The 17,542-nt window shown below is 40.5% G+C and overlaps 2 protein-coding genes across 4 annotated transcripts in view; one reads left to right on the forward strand and one right to left on the reverse strand.

The window, feature by feature from the left end:
- The window catches only part of clstn2a (calsyntenin 2a), a 149,728-nt gene extending 146,268 nt beyond the window's left edge, over positions 1–3,460 (forward strand). The window contains exons 15-18 of the mRNA XM_073491698.1: positions 1,291–1,436; positions 1,613–1,733; positions 2,871–3,061; positions 3,239–3,460. Coding sequence (XP_073347799.1) covers positions 1,291–1,436; positions 1,613–1,733; positions 2,871–3,061; positions 3,239–3,460 — 680 coding nt within the window. The remainder of the gene's footprint in view (positions 1–1,290; positions 1,437–1,612; positions 1,734–2,870; positions 3,062–3,238) is intronic.
- A 9,035-nt stretch (positions 3,461–12,495) lies between these two features.
- Positions 12,496–17,542, reverse strand: part of LOC141017321 (SPRY domain-containing SOCS box protein 4-like) — a 92,695-nt gene continuing 87,648 nt past the window's right edge. For all 3 annotated transcript variants that reach the window (XM_073491990.1, XM_073491991.1, XM_073491989.1), the window contains exon 3: positions 12,496–15,681. In XM_073491990.1, the coding sequence (XP_073348091.1) occupies positions 15,554–15,681 (128 nt within the window). In that variant the 3' untranslated portion in view covers positions 12,496–15,553. The remainder of the gene's footprint in view (positions 15,682–17,542) is intronic.

The following is a 17,542-nucleotide window of genomic DNA, read 5'->3' on the forward strand; positions in this document are numbered from 1 at the left end:
TGGGAAGTAACAAAGTAGTTTTTCATATCTGTGTCTGTGTTTCACATGAATATTTTTTTTTTTTTACTCTCTACATTTTAACACAAATATCTTTACTTTCTACTCCTTACGTTTTCAAAACAGACTCGTTGCTTTAGTTAGAATGCATTTCAGGGGAATTATCGATTATTTATGCCACTACCAACCCAAAATGTGGGTATCTGACCTTCTGGGAATGAGACTCACAATCAGTGCCCTCTCTGGTGTACGTGTATGAACAGCTGGGACAAATCACTGATTTTACCGTTAAATTTAATAGTGTTTGAATCATATTAATTTGACGTGAGATTCAGTTAGCTTTGCACAGAAATGGCTGGTAGGAATGTCCTTCACAGGGATACAGTATTTTTTCCTTTATACGTGGAGTACATTTCAGAGCCTGAACTCTTACTTTTAGAAATTGAATCAGTACTAGTCTGTTTTTATGTACTACTTGAGTAATGAATTGCCACCTCTTCAGTGTTTTGCCGAAACCAGCTGTAGAGATGTCTGCTTTCTCTCAAATATGATAGAACTTAAATGGCACTTGACTCGTCAAAAAATACATTTAAACTCAACAGTAATGTCTCTTTCCAGAAATCATGACCCTGCCAAGATAATCCACAGACATTTATGAGAACAATTTCATGTCGAAGCTATTTTTCTTGCTGTATCACTGTGTATAACGAAGCTTGCAGAGGCTCCTGCTCGGGACAGCATGGATTTAAACGTTGTAAATGGCGTCCTCTGCCGAACTGTAAAGTTAGCTAGCCTCTCGTCCGTGAGTAGATGCATGTTTCCATCTGCAGCGATAAGGAAAGAATATCATTCCTTCGAGAAGCTGTTCACAGCAGGGTTTGTGGATTATCTTAAGTAACTGGGCCATGTTTTCTGGAAAGAGACATTCCTGCTGAGTTTTTCAAATGTTATTTTTAGTGCCTACTCGTTCTATTATACTCAAGAGAGGGCAGACATCTCTAAGACCGATATCTCCAAATTCTGCAACTCACACCTGAGCAATCTAGATGGAGGTAGGAGGAAAAATATTTGATTTTGGTGTGAACTCGCCCTTTAAATTCTTAAAGAATATCTCTCAAAATGCCATGCCCTTCATACAACAATAAGACAAACATTCACTGTCTATACAGTCCGACAGCTGTAAAGGTCCCTGAAACAGACTCCCGTCATGACTTATTACAGTAACAAACCGACTCACTGCTGTACGACAGATTTCAGACTGCGGTGTAACATGTGTTCCCTGTGTGTTACAAGGCGTGGACTCCATGGCCCACTATGAGCAGGCACTGAGACAGGTGCGCTACAGGAACTGGCGACCTGCCACCCTGAGTGAGAGAAGGTTCAGACTCACCTGCTCTGAACTGAACGGACGCTACACGAGCAATGAGTTCAATTTAGAGGTCAGTGTGATGTTTTTCAAAGGCCATTTTCAACGCTTTCTCTTCTTTTTTCTCTTTCTTTCTTCGTCATTCACACCATGTCGTCTTGGGTTATTTTTGTTTATTTTTTGTTGGTGTCACAAACTATCGTCCACCTACTTTGTCCTGAGATAACGGTGTTTGTCCCGCCTCTGTAGGTCAGCGTTCTTCACCACTCAGCACCAGTGGAACACGTCAATCATATGGCTGCCCAACCTCAGTACATGAGACCCGTCCATCACCCACTCATGATACACACTCTCAACTCGCACATGTCAGGTAAGCCGCAAATGTAATTTAAATGTATTGTGTTGTGAATATTTGGAGCTGTAAAGACGGGGCAGGATGTTGGATTGTGTTTTAACTGGTTGATCATGTTCTTATTCCAGCTGTCAGCAAACATCTTAACCCCCAAAACCAGACAGATAGCACTGACTTTCCTTACACCTGCTACTGAACACGCAACAGTTTTTTATTAAAACAGACAAATATTGAACCTCTATGAGATTTCCTTCCATCAGGTTCATTTATGCTCCCTTTACGTACAAAAATAGCTACGTATGTTACAAACGATAGCCGTCACTGCCCACATACTTCCATGTGTCCTTCACGGTGGCATGGATGTTGAGCAATACAACCACAAGAGGGCGCCGGCTCGATTCAAAGCAGTCTCGCATGGACCTCCAGCTTTCCATCACCGCTGTCCAACTCACATTTAATTCTCGTCCAATCTCCTCCCAGCTGTTCTGTAGTATCTCTCTTTGTGCCGAAAAAACATCATACAGATGTTTAAAACTTCTCCCTCTTGCTCTGTGGTCATGTCTCGCTTGAACTATTGGCTACACGACTACCAGGATACTGCTCCGTTGGTGCGTATCCATAAGCTTTCAGGAAACATGCAGATATATGGATGAAATGAACACAGAATAAAGACTCCCTCCGTATCAGTATGTGTATCTAACATTGAGCGTAAAGGAGCATTCAGACCTTCTCTACTGTTCTTACTGATCAGTGTTGGACTCAGATCCACTCTCACACTGTGAGGGATGATTATAAATGGACATCTAGATTTGTGCTCCTTTGATTTGTGTTTTCTTTAAGCAGTTTAGACAAGTCAATTAAACTGTGAATTACTCATCCTAAAGCATTGTCTAACAGAGTTATAGCAAAGAAATCAAACTTAAGAGTAAAATCTGACCATAAGTGAAAAGAATGATGGTCAAAACAACAAAAATCAGACGAGGGTTGTATAGAGAGGATTTTTTATTTAAGTCTAAGTTTGTTGATTGATCACACGCAGATGGAAAAGTGTTAATCATAAAGATATTTATCTCAAAACAAAAGATGGATACCAACAGTCAGAAATCTACATCTACATCACAATACTATATTGTCTTTTGCTCTCTACTTCTCCAGGAGCAGCACCTCCAGCAGCCACAGTCGTTATTGTGGTTTGTATCGCCGCCCTGGTGGTGATCGTGGTGATAGGCGTGTACAGGATCCACGCCACACATCAGGAGGGGTCCAGAGAAGACGAGGACGGAGGCAAAGAACCTGAGGAAGACTGGGACAACTCTGCACTCACCATCACTGTCAACCCCATGGAGGTTGGATGACATTTGCAATTGAACATTTAGATTTTATTTCTTTATTATGCCTAAAGACTCTTATCTAAATACTAGAAGGGCTGAATGGAGAACAGACGATGATTCAAAGTACGAAATATCTCAGTTTTATTTGTTGCCACTGTGGTGACTTGAACTAAATCACGTTTTGTTTTCCAGAACATAAAAGGAGCTCAGGCGCTGGATGAAGAGGTAAAAGAAGAAGGACGTGAGCAGGAGGAAGAAGAAGAGGAGGAGGAGCAGGTGGGAGGAATGACGAGCACTGAGTCAGACAACAGTGATGAAGACGACGAGGAGGAAGAAGAAGACGAGAGAGAGAAGGTGAAAGAGAGGAAGCAGAAGGGAAAACTAGAGTGGGACAGTTCCTCCGTAACATACTGACCACACACACATAAACACATTCCTGCACATACAAACAGTCTTTACATGTTCGTCTCTCTCTTTATCAACGACAGACACACACACACACACACACACACACACACACACACACACACACACACACACACACACAGCTCATCCTTCATGCACACAAAAACAAAATCTCTGATAAAATTATTTACAATCTGTTGCTGGAAAAAAAAACACTTCTCTCTTCCCACGTTGTTGTCATTTTTAATGAAACGTCTCCCTCTGCTGGACAATGTCAGAACTACAGAATCGGCTACAGTCCCACAGTGCTGGAAAAAACATTGTGTATGCATTATTAAAATTCACATCACAGCTCATTAAGAAGGAAAATATATGATGAATATCAAACAAGCACAGTCATCTGATCATATTGTGCACAATTATCTGGAGTTTTTCCTGATAAAACTGAATCCAAACTCAAGTCAGATGTTAAATAGTGAAAAAAAAAAAGTCTCTCCATTTTGTTCATTTACACAAAGATAATGTGGGCTTTAATCCAATATTTATTTTTGCATCCTCAGATTATGTTTGTGTTGTTTATTTTTTAAAGAGATTATCTCCAACATGAATGAAATGTTATTCACAGATTTAGCAGAGGTGTATTCATATACATATCCATTATCTAACGTACCCATAAACGTTTTCAATGTAGTTCCTTTGGCCTATATAGTAGGTATAACATAGCTGTGTTGTCTATCTGTCACTGAGTGTATATCCTCTGTTCTCATCTCTTACTCAAACCAGACTGTGGTCTGTCTGTGTGATCAGTGCTGAGTTTCTCTTAATAAATACATGGCAGTGCTGTGGTTCTGTGGCCTGGACACTAAAGAGAAACAAGATCCTGTTCTGTTATCTCACGTCACAAACGTTCCACATTTGTCCTCATTTATACACAAAGCAGAATTATCAGCTGTTTGATATCTTAAACATTTGGTTTTATATTTCAAATGATACCGTGGCCTATTGTAGCCTCTGCTGTTTTGGGGTCAGATCAGTTGTCTTTCTTTGTTCAGCGGATGAAACGATACGGAGACGATCGAGATTCCTGTCTCTGCTTTGTTTCTGATTCCATATTAATGGGAGCCCTCTATGCAATTACGGGCCCAGTGTAAATGACCGGTACATAATAACAGGGGCGCTCCATCGATTTAGTTTCGCATAACTTGAAATTGAAAATGGGTTAAAATCTCAACGGAGGCAGCAATATCCTGACTTTAGTGCCTAGTATGGATCTATCTCCAAAAACAATACACTTCACATAACGCAACTCAGCCCCATCTCTTCTTCTTCTAGTGCATTCACATGCTCCTCGGAGGATCCTGTTTCCCGAGTTAGGAAGTCATTCTTCCGACGTTACTGTGTTCATGAGCTTTTAAATCCTAATTTGGAAGCAGCATGGACGCTACAAACGAGATGTAGCAAAGTGTTTCAAACAGCTGTTTCCAGTGTTTGAACAACCGAATACCATATTCAAATTACATGTGAGCAAAAAGTTGATGTGCAATACGTGAATTAATAAAAAGGTTTATTACCATCGACTGATCATTTACTTTCATCTGCAATGTTTCTGCACACGTGACAACTAAGCTGGGAAGTCGTGTTCAAAAGATTTTCACCTAAAATTTCCCCAGTTGGGAACTAATTTTTCAGATTATTCTGACACCACGTGAATACACTATTAGACCCGGGTCCTGGTTTCACATAGAGAGACTTTGACTGTGGCTTTAAATCAAACTGACAGTCAGACATCAGATTGACTTCTAAATTAATCCTTTGCATAGACCCGTCTAGTTCTTGACTAACTTTCAGTTAGACTAATTTGCTATGAATTCTGGGTCAATTAAGACTTAGAAATCAAAATCATGGCTGTCAGAGCACCTTTGTCGAACCTCTCAGCTTTGTTCGTTCCAGCAGAAAATGTTTCTCTCGACAGTTAGAGTGACATTTTCCTGAGGAAATTCAGCAAAAAGTGGAAAAACACAAAAATCCTCCAGTAGCATAAAATCTCCTCACGGTGCAGACGTGAAGCTGGGAGCTGTGGTTTCAAACGTGGCCAGGCTCAGTACCTCCACTAACTCGTCAGTCAGACTCGTGATAGTTTCTTTGGGCCAACAAGAGCGACTGACGATGTCCACTCTGCTGTATATTTCCAAAAGGTTACTGCACTCTCAAAAAAACATTTGCCTTTATCACTCGCTTTAAAACATTTTCAGCAAATTGCTAATTGTTAACATGACTCTTAGTTGTAAATCAAGTCAGACGTAATTCTTGTAAAACCATCCATCTCCCATTAGACTCGTCTTAGAGCAAGATTAAGATCAGCCGAATGCTGCAGACTAGTCTCAAATATCTTTCGAGACTGACCCCTTGTCCTTTTGAACTCCACGCTTCCAGTTTGTGACGCAGGTTTCCTGTTCAACATTTGTCTCACGTCTGAGCAAAGTTAACCCTGATCGCATCCTGTTTTTCAGACGCGTAATCAGACAAGTTCCTCTTGAGCCACAGATGACATTACACGATTGTTCTCTTTGACCGAGTAGTAAAAGTAGTAAAATTGGTGGAGTGCCCCTTTAAAGTCAGGTGAAGACCCACAGAGTTTTCGGGAGGAAAGAATCAGAGTGACTGTTTATTTTACTGGTGCGGTCGAGTCGGCGCAACTTCACCAGAACCACGAGCAGAAGTGGAAACTTTATTGATATAAATTCCATCTTGTACCGTCGTTATTGCTGATTAACTCAGACACAGTGTAGTTCCACGAGTGCGTCTACATCCAGATGATCTAAAAGTAACTCCACATCTCTTTGATATCCTCAGAGGACTCACCTGTTCACACAGTATCAGTGACTATTAGTCCCTCTGAGCTCTTTAACTGATACGTCTCCCGTCCCCCCCCCTCCCCTCCTCCTCCCTCTGTTGGCCTTTAAGCACCTGTGATTGTGATGTCATCATTGTGAAACAACTGCCTTGTTTCCCTCGTTCCCCCTTTTGTCATATTGTGCTTCTGAAAGTTTAAAGACAAAAAAAAAAAAAGATTCTTTTACATATAAAAACAAACCCTGTAAAAATGTTCAAGACAGTTATTTTATATATATCCGTTTCTTTTTGTTTTTGTAAACAAAATGGTTGGGATTTCTCTCTCTTTAGTGGTCATCCCACTGCTTTCTGTATATTGACCAATAAAGACTTGTTTTAGACTCTACACAGTTCTCCGTCTTGTTTTATGCGCTACGCATCTGACGTGTGTGTTTGTGTTTGTAAACCGAGAGACTTGAATAATTAATAAGCTGTCATTGTAGATGTCGGAAAGCTGCCCAAGAGCGTCACATGTTGGATGAAGCTGACTGTGTTTTTATTTGTTTACATACTGTAAGCTTTAACAGACAGAGGGGGGTATGATAAACATCACATTGTGTTAATAGTATTTGTGTTTCTGGGCCACAGCGCCTGTTAAAAGACAAATAAAGGAAATGGTGTATGTTTTAGAGCTCTGAACAAAAGGCTTCTGAAGAAAAATGTTGTCATATCTGAGGCTTTGCACAGTTGAACAACAGGCGATGCTGCGTTATAGCATTTGGCCACAATTCATAACCTTTATCAGAGCTACAAAAACAATCAGCAACACAATATGTGTGTACATACAAAATATGAAATGACCTGTTTGAATACAAGAAGGTCAGGACTCCCCAAAAAGTCCCCAAAATTAATCTGAGGAAGTAACAAAATGATTATAGGTGCAAGAAAGAATATCTTTTTTGTGGAGAGTAGAGGCCACTGAAGATCCTCTGTATGAAACTGTGAAATCTGAAAAGATTGAATCACAACTTAGTTACACAAAAATAACACACTTCATTCAAATTAAGTGTTAAACAAAACAGATTTGTGATGTTGCAGAGGGTTGTGTGCCAGATTATTTACGTTAACTCCAGGAAGTGACCTCTCGTCACACAGCGCCCCATAAAATCTCAAGTCGTACTTTTTACACTTCAGGTTTTCATAGATTAAATATATAATTAACTGTACTGTAACTAATTTATGACCTAGACAGTGGATTACAGTTAGCCAGGCTCCATCCAAAGGTATCTGCTGTTTCCGTCTTTGTGCTAAGATAAGCTAACTGTAGCTTCATATATGATATGAATCGTGTTGTGAGATTGTTGGTAAGACAGAAAAAAGCACATTTCCCAAAACAGTTACATCAAAACGTCACAAACCAATACGATTGGGAACAGTTGAGTTATAATATACGTTGGTTCCCATAAGATATACAGTAGTTTAGCTGAATAATACAAAATAATAAAAGCAGAAGAAGAAGAGAAGACACAGACGATGATGAAGACGACTTCATCGGACCCACCGTGAAGACCAGCTGAAAAACATGTTAATTAAACCTGCTGCAATATCGGCTCAGAAAACCTGAGATCTGGTGGTGAAAATACACAGGACACATTAAATGATGTAACATTTTGCAACCATGTAGTAAACGAGACCATAAAGACAACAATCGATGATCTGCTGCAGGCGTCTGAATCATTTAGCAGGCTGCTGTGAGGGAAACAACAGAGGTGGTGAGGTCTGACACAAAGACATAGTATGAATATAACGGTTGTTTGATGAGAGATTTAGACGAGAGTGGTGACGAGAGAAATATGTTTATTTTTCTTTCTTATTTCAGCCTGGATGAGATCATATTAATTCATGTGTGTTTACTGCAGAGTATCACTGACCCCTGCTGGTAGGAGGATTAATTAATAGAGGACTGAGACTAAATTGAATCATTTTAGACAAAAACTGACATACAAAATAAAGTTGTAAATATTAAATTGATGAGAAATTAAAGCATTTTTACATAACAAACGAGAAACAATATCTGGTTTTGGGATTTGACACTTTTCTGACAAGTATTTTCTGTCTGACGTCAGATTAAGAATATTAAGCAGAAGTCTGAAATCCCTCCTTTTGTATAAACTTCAGTCTATGGATTTTAAATCAATCCCACAAAGCTTTTAATTGACCGGCCTCCGTTTGAATTAAATGTCCGGAGCTTGAGTAGATGAAGTGTTGCAGCTCCGACTGGGCTTCCTGCCACACAACAGTGCTGACTGTTCATTTCCTCCACTCAGCTGATCCCTGAGGGTGAAGAAATACAATCAGCTAATAATTAGCAGCTTAATGTGCCCTTTTAACTGATGAGCACCACATGTTCAATATCACTCTAATGGACTCGAGCTCCAGAAAAATACAGTTCAATTAATTAACCCACTGTTGAGTTTGTTCAGCCTTTTCGAATACAATAGGAAAGTGTGCAGCGTTGTGTTTTTCTTCTTTTATAATCTTGTGGCGGTACTGGCTGTAAATTCCTTACAGGCCAGCCCAACCTACATAAAAATAAACAAAAAAACATGTAAAACCAGGGGAATGCCCAATGTCCACTACTAGGACAATAAACCCATAAATGAACAAAGCCTCTTTTGGGTATAATAAATAAATGCCTCTTCTACGAGCCCCAGGGAAATAAAATGGTAAACTGAAGGTGTAAAGGGGCGGTAGGGTTTTAAAGGGTTCCCAAAGTCTCCTCACTAAAGATGTGGGCAGCCCAAAAACAAAATAGGGCCCAAACAGACCAGAGTTCTGGCTGACAATCTAAGTGGGAAGGAGGTTCTTGGTCATTCAGGGAGCGAAGGGGAAAAATCAGCCCAAGCAAAGAACAAAAGCAAGTCAAACAATTGGACTGCTACAATCTCTTGACTGAATCTTTTATGTTCTCTTCACTGTCAGAATTTATCTAATTTAAGATCTAAATATGAATCATTCAACACTTTTTTTTATTTCTGATAGGGTTTCCTGTGTTATATGAACTTTCATCTTGTGTGAGTCACTCTGCATGAAGTCTGTCAGTGCCAGTAAATATCGCCCAATACTGAAAACAAATATGTCAATAATTGTGTTAAAGGTCGTCTCTGGGGGATTTATCGTATTGCACATCCGGTGTTTGTTGGGAGGCTGCTGGTTGTTATAGTGTTATAAAGTTATAAAGTTGTGTTTTTGTACAGTAATCCGTGAGCTCTGGTCTTTTTATACATGGCAGTATCATAAAAATTTAACAAACACTTATTGGATGGAAAGTTAGTATAAGCCCCTGCAGGGTGAGTCCACATTTTTTAATTGGCTTCCAGAAAATTACAAACCCTAAAATACCATTAGAGATACCTACAAATGCTTTTCTTTTTTTCTTTTTTTTCTCCATTGTTGGCCTGCTACTGGTGATAAAAACACTAAAATATCCATTTCGACATCATGGGAACTTCAAAACTGTGGACTTAAAACAAACAGATTAAACAATTTATGATGAAAGAGGGAAAAAATCCTTCAAATGTGAGGATTTTGCAGCTTCTCCCTGTTTTTATGTGATTGTAGATCAAATCTTTGGACTGTCGTTCAGCCAAAAACAAACCATTTGAGGACAGATTATGGTGAGCAGTCTTTTCTGATATATTTTAGACACAATCGTGAATTTATTAATAAGAAAAAAAGTGAAAAAAAATCAGCATATGAGTGAAATAATAGTCACTTGCAGCCTTGCTAATAACAGTGTGTGTCGGCTTGTGCTTAGAGCACAGAGATGGTTCTCTAAAGCTATTTGCGAAGCACATTATACTAAAAAATGCGCAACACAATTACACAGTAGACCATAAACAGCGGCATGAACCCTACTATCAGGGCTCCTGAAGGACTTTGTTTCCTTGTCATCCCTGTGTAGCTGCCTCATGTTTTCTCTGCCTCCCCGCTGCAGTTGCTGGAGCTGTGTTTTGTCACCGTGTTGATTAATTGTAGGAGTTCAGACTCTGTAGTTGTCGTACATGTGAGTGGGCACATGTGTGCGGTTAAAAATGTCTTGAGCATTGTGTGCTTCGTTTTCTATCGATTCTTCCTGCAACATGCCTTTTTTCCCCCCGTCCCTTTAAAGGTTTTTGCATGTGTTTATTCAGGCTTTGTGTTATTAGGGCAGTGAAAGTAACTCTGTAAGATGTGGCAGCAGAGCCTGAACACTAACAGCCCATGCAGTCCCAGATGGTCGTAACAGTTTCATCTGACAAGCGCTTTGACTCACTCAACCACCTTTGTAAGTCATGTTTGTTTCTCTCAGCACATTAGTTCAAAACTGACGACGGGAAGGGAAAATACTTGATGAGCTGTTTACTCTGTTGTTTCTCTGAATCATCATTAATCAGAAAACTTTAAAAAAACGTCTTTGTTTTTCTCTTCATCCCCCGAGTTGAAGACAAACCGCCCTCCTCAGGAGAGAGAAGTGTTGTCGACCCCTTTTCACACCTCGGCTTCCTGTAAAAGTCCCAGAACAGTTCAGTTAAGAGCAGCTTTGTCGCCGGTTTCCTGCTTTAGTGAACATCAGGGTTCAATGTTTAAAATGAATGCAGCAGCAGTGTCTGTGTGTCTTACATACACAACATATCAGAGCCTGAACTACCAACTGGCCTGTCACAGATATATCGTTATCAGTGTGTGTGTTGTCCAACGTGCACCGATATATTTTTCAGAGATTATAATGGAGAAAAAGATGCTAGACATTTTAGACAATAATGTTAAAATAAAATGTTAAATATTCTGCCCCAATTAATACGTATCTTTTACACAAGTGGTTGAAAGATCACTGCAAAAAATAAAAAAAATGTTTGTATCAGCAGCTACAGCTTTAAAATGCACGTTTATTATTATTATTATATAAATAATGAATACAGGAGGGATGCAGCTCGGATGCTGTAAAGCTCAGTGACGAGAAGTAAATGAGAGCCACAGTGTTGCTGTGTAACATGAGTCAGCATTAAGGTTCAAATGTGGGCCACTGTGTTTCATAATTGATCGATGGTGGGCCGATATTAATATTTGAGTGTTTTATTTCTTTTAAGAATAAATTACATGAATAAAACTGGTTGTTTTAGGGCTGTCAGAGTCATTTCCCCCAGTTGTTAGTGAGGCAACAACAACAGAGTTGCAAATGACGAGATCGTTGGGGGGCAAATACTTTGGTTTGAGGAGCAGATTTGGCTATTTGTCCACCACCGCTGTTTAATTTATAACTTTGTGGATGGCTGTTGTTGAGCTACATGCTACATGCTACATGGTCTGACTGCACCTTTAAACCAAAGTGTTAATAAGTCTGTGTCAGTGTATCTCCGTCTGTCTGTGAGACCTGAAACTCTAATCACACGGTACTCAGCTGAGCAGCTTTATCAACGTTTAGCTCCTGGAGCCACAGACAGTATTCATGTCCATGTTTGACTGGGAAAATAGATCCAACTGATGATGATCTGACTCTGTGTGCATGTGTGTGTGTGTGTGTGTGTTTAGTGGACTCTCTGGTCCTGTTAAATTGTGATTGTTGGATCCATCCCCTGCACGCTGTGGAGGCATCGTTACACCGTCCGTCTGCTATTGATCTCAAACATCAGTCCTCTGTGTATTCAGATACGGTGAGCTGGACCTGATGAGACTGATCCCACATTGCGGGGTGGAAATATAAACCCCTGTAACCACATCAGGCTTCACTAACGTCTGCTGTTGCACTCTGCGGTGCCCTGCAGGTTTTTTTACTTTTAGACTCGGAACATGTCGATATCTCCCCGGCTGAGTGCGAGCTGTGTTTACAGCTGCAGGAGCTGATGAGCGGAGCTGTTTACTTTCTGGAGTGGAAACTGCACACATGACAACTGGGAGAACTTACAGCCAAATACTTTACAGCCCAATTTTCTTCGCCAAGGCCTCCCTCGGCAGATTAAACGCTCCCCCAGACACAATTAAAGATGCCGAAAATGTGTCAGCAGTAGTTCAACCATCAGCCTCTTCTGCATCTCACGGCAGCACTGACTGTTGTTTTGTTTTCTCAGTCACATGTATTTTGGATGACTTTAACATGTATATTTCAGAAAGCATTCCTATAAATGAAAATCAAAGGGTGAGAGGAAAGAAACAGAAGGAATCTTTGACAGACATTTTTTCAAATTCACTTGGCTTTTATTCACATTTCATATCTGTTGACATCTCGACTGCACCGTCTGTCCGTACATTCTGCTACTTCTCTGAACGCTCCTTTATCTCCCCATCCTAACCGATGAAAAACAGGAGGTAAGAACGCCACCATCACAAATAATAATAATAACAATAATAATAATAATAATAATAATAATAATAATAATAATAAAAGCAGCATTGAAGAAAACAACTTTTCATTTCTCTCGTCCTTTTCTATCGCCAGCATCTTTGCATTTAATTTACCTGAATGTAACCATCAATGAAAACATACAACTAGCTTGTGATAAATAATCATCATCATCATCATCATTATCACCATCATCATCATCATCACCACCATCATCATCATCCTACCATCATCACAATCAGACTCCACACTCACAACAATAATAATAATAATGTAGGATACAAACTCAGAAGTAAAAAAAAAAAAAAGTGACTCAAGCTTTTTTAGGAAAGGAAACATGATTGGTCTTCTACAGTGTGTGTGTGTGTGTGTGTGTGTGTGTGTGTGTGTGTGTGTGTGTGTGTGTGTGTGTGTGTGTGTGTGTGTGTGTGGTCATGTGCATCCTACTCTGAGCCAGAAACACGTCTGCCCTGTCGCTACAGCAGCAGTAATGTTCCTCCATCCCACTCTAACCTCTTTTAAGTGAGACTAGATCTGGTCCTGTTTGTTTTTGTTTGTTTGTTTGTTTGTTTGTTTGTTTGTGGTCATTAAGACAGTTGTGCGGAGAGCAGACAGATACTGTCTGGTACCAGTGAGCTACAGCAGGGTGCTACAACAGCAGGTGAGGCTCTTCTTACAGCCAACAGCACGTTAGCACTAGTTACACCGCGACGGGCCGCGACCTCCAGCTCTGACGTTCACACACTCCACGGCTTCACGCGAAGTACTTTGGTCGTGGTTGACATCGTGACACATCACTGAGGAACGGTTCTCAACTTAAAGGATAGGTCCACCCAAAAATGAATATTCAGTCATTATTTACTCGTCCCCAGGAGGATGACAGGGTGAAGTTTTATATTGCACAAAACATTTCTGGAGCTTCACAGTAAAACAGCGCTGCAGCATTCTGCTCGCTGACGTAGATGGGAATCATCTTCTTCAGTTGTTTAGGAGAACGCTGCAACACTGTTTTGCTGTGAAGCTCCGGAAATGTTTTGCGGACCACCTGACTTTCCGTCGACACGAGGGTGAGTAGATAATTACTGAATTTTCTTTTTATGGGTGAACTTAATCCTTTAACACTCCTTTACAAGCGAGCAGTTTCCTCTTGTTTTGTTTCTTTAACAAAGCCCCTTTCAGACACGCAGTTACGTAAAAGTCATGTCGGCAATCATAATAAATTGGACCTAATAACATTTCCATAGCACTTCCCACACAGCCCAGGTCTTTATTTAATATCCTCACATTAACAGAGAGGCCGCAGCAGCACAAAGTCTGCACATTAAAAGATTAAATGCACGTCGTGTTCCCTTATTAAAGAACCTGAAAAGCATTTTCTTAATCAGCTTTTTACTATGATCAATGAGGTCCTAAAACAAGAAAGTTTTCTGTTTCTGTTTTGTGTCTGGTTTAACGTCCATCCACCAGATCAGATCTTACACGATTCGTGAGCTGTTTCAGTAAAGTCAATCACATCTAATCAAACTACACCGGAAGAGTCCCGAAGAAGCCGATCAGATGACTGTTTAGATTGGCGCTTATTAAGTTCTGTATATTTAACGAGCAATTAGGTTAGTTTGTAGGAGCCTAAAGAGCGCTGTAACAAATTTACTACTTAATTATCGTTTTCTTATGCACAAAGGAAATATAATCTGTGCAATAGTCATTTTCAGTTGTTGAGGAGATTGTTCTCACGTCAGATCAGACTATAAAAAGGATTTTTAATTTCTCCTTGCAGCAGAGGAAGAGAAAGAGGTAGGTTTAACTTGGACATTAAGCACGAAACCTCTCTATTCCATGAAGCTTAACTGCGTGGATGAAGTAATAAATAAACTGTATATAAAAAAGCTTTACATAAGCAGACAAGAGTCCCAATATAACACCTTTATATTCTCTTAAATAAAATAAATGTTGAAAAATGAACAAATAAATGATAGAAATGAACGATCACGAATCATCATAAATTAAGACTTCAAATTAATCACGCATCCATTTTTTTCCCCTCTCTATCCTTAATTTTCCAGCTCCACCTTTCCTCTCACGCACCAGCGACTAAATACTGCAGAATCACTGTGAATGTTGCCGCAACAATCTTTTTACGAATCCATCATTCGATCTGATAGATGTGACTCGTTTGTCTGAAAGGGCTCACCTATCGTCACTTGTCAGCATGAAGCCGGGAGAAACGTTCGACATGCTTCATTTCTTTTGCATGCACGCCCTGCTGCCATGTTTCGATCTACTCTGTATGCGACGTGAGCTTTCGGTCGGGGCCCCGAGTCAATCAGATAAAAAAAAAAAAAACAACATTAGTGCTAAAATCCTCTTGGACATCTGGCCTCTGCAGCCTGCCACCTGCGCTAGAGGAGACCACGAATACACACTATGGTATCCAACAGCAATGATATGGTCGCTGACTGTGTGTCAGAAAGGCCTCCAGGGATAGGATTAGTGTGCTTTCTCGGCGCAGTGTTCGATTCTCATCACTGGGTGGCGGTGTTCGTCTTGAACAGCGTCACCTCTGAACCGCGCCGAGCCATCGGAGGATGGGCTTTCATTCTGGATGAGTGACACACTGATGGGATACCATCGTTAATAATTTATTTCAAGTCAAAAAAACGAACGAAAAAAGCAGCTGGAAATCCAAAAGAAGCTGGTGCTGTCCTGTTCTCTGATTGAAAGCCTGGACTTTCTCCGTCAGTTCATCCACCATCCTTTTATAAATCCATCAGTGTGGACATTCTTCCATCCAGCATCCCCTCTTTAATTAATTTCTTCCATCCATCCGTCTTTAGACTCTCTGGTGGTCTAGTTTGTGTCTGTGTACTCCCAGTTGGCTCTGCTGGTGTCAGTCACTGGTATTGGAGGTAATTTTTCAGGGACTGGGGCAGAGGGAGGCTCTCGATCTCCTGCAGCCGCTCCCGGCCCAACGCCAGGCGGGCCGCACGCCGACACAGGTCCATCAGAGGGAGAGGCTCGGCTGTGGAGAGGGACAGAGAGAAGGAAGGCGACGTCAGGATAAGTCTGTGAGGAAAACGACAGTAGATTGGTTCTGTTTGTGTTTATTGTTGCGCCTCGGCCTTTAATTCATGCATTATACATCTTAATATTTGTTATGCATGAATGAGAAACAGAAGCAGAGGGGTAGAGAGTGACGAAGCACGCCTTTAAATATTTAAACCTCCCCCTCACACACACGTCAGCAGTGACACCTGTTTGTATAGTCACATTACTTTCACACCATTTAAACACTTTCTATCTAAAGAATATTCTGGATCTGGCAAAACTAGAATAAATATCTATGTTTGCATGACATGTTCACACTTCCCTCTGTGCTGTGAGCTCCTGGTCAGGCTTGTCTTCTCTGACCTTCACCTTCACAGCAGGGTTAAGGAGGTAACAGATACAGGAGGCTGCGGTCAGAGCTGCAGGACGCACAGACCGCAGAGGAGAGGAGATGGAAAGATGGCACTTAAAGAGAAACCTTTCTGAAGTGTGTTGTTGTCGTCTAATGATCCATATAGTCATGAGAATTCACTGTGCAATTTTTAATTACTATCTGCAAACCCACGCCTACATGTAGATCTAGAGCCTGATCAATACATTAGATAATACTGTCTAAGCACAGTTTCAGTCGCTGGTTCTGTTTTGGATCTGGTTCTAGGTTAACAGCACGTCCAGATTCATAAAGCTCTCTTATTTACACTTCTAACACTTCATTTAGGCAGCATCTTCTTATCTGTTGTCTACGGTTGCTTTTGCTAGATAAATAAACATTACTCATTCACTGAGTCCAAAAGTGCTGAAATGAAATGTTTGGTTGCTGTGTTTGAATTTTGGTTTAAAGTCATCTATGAGGAAAAAGAATAATCACGATGTAACACCTAACACCGCTGTGCATCCGCAGTTCGAGTGAGCGTTTTGTAGTTGAACAGAAACCAACAGATTAGTCTTCTCGAGAGCAAGAGGTTCCCAACCCTGACAGAAAAGTCGGGTCGGTCTTCACGACCCCGTCGCCTCGAGCACAGGATGTTTTCACTCACACAACATCCTGAAAGTGCTGCAATGTTTTACAAATCAGAACGCACAGTTTGATTCTCACAAACACACAATAACATCTACGATCCCTTAATGTCAAGTTTCAGTTTAATGATTATTAATTAAGTATTCTAGTCTTATCAGCGCTACAGTTCTGCATCTGGTCCTGGAGCTTTCGAAGAGCTTCTATGATATTAAATTTTAAAAAAGTCGTGAAAAGGAAAGCATACTACAGCTGTTATTTGTCTTATTTAATTAATATTTTATATCTTGGGCTGCTCATCTCATGTTCAGGTGAGACAACATTAATTAAGCTGCCACTCACGGCTGTAGCTTCTGTCTCTCCGACAACAAAAAGAGATGATGGATCAGTTACAAACATTGAAAGCTAAATTAGATTAAATTGAAGGAAGGGTGAGAATGATGGAAGCAGCTCATATTGAAGGTGTAGGACATGTGAGGGGTCGGCAGTAATCCTCCTCGCCTCTCCGACTACCAGTCACACGTCTTAAGTTACCAAATGTACGCTTTTTTTACCTCTAAAATATTCAAACTGTCTCAAATACTCCATTATCAGCTGTATCTATTTTCAACCTCTTCTTCGAAAAGCCCACGCACTTAAAACTGAAGGACATATAATGGTGCTCGTTAAACCTCTCCTCGTATTATTCCTGTTATCGCTAATGTTTCATCTGTCAGATAATAAGTCTCGCCTGTCGAGAAGCAGAGAAGATAGGAGCCGAAAAATACCCCGAGGATTAGTTGATGAGATTTAAGTGTTTGTCGAAAGTCGAGACTGACAT

The sequence above is a fragment of the Pagrus major genome, chromosome 21 (assembly GCF_040436345.1).
Source record: "Pagrus major chromosome 21, Pma_NU_1.0".
In the NCBI taxonomy this organism is placed as follows: Eukaryota; Metazoa; Chordata; class Actinopteri; order Spariformes; family Sparidae; genus Pagrus; species Pagrus major.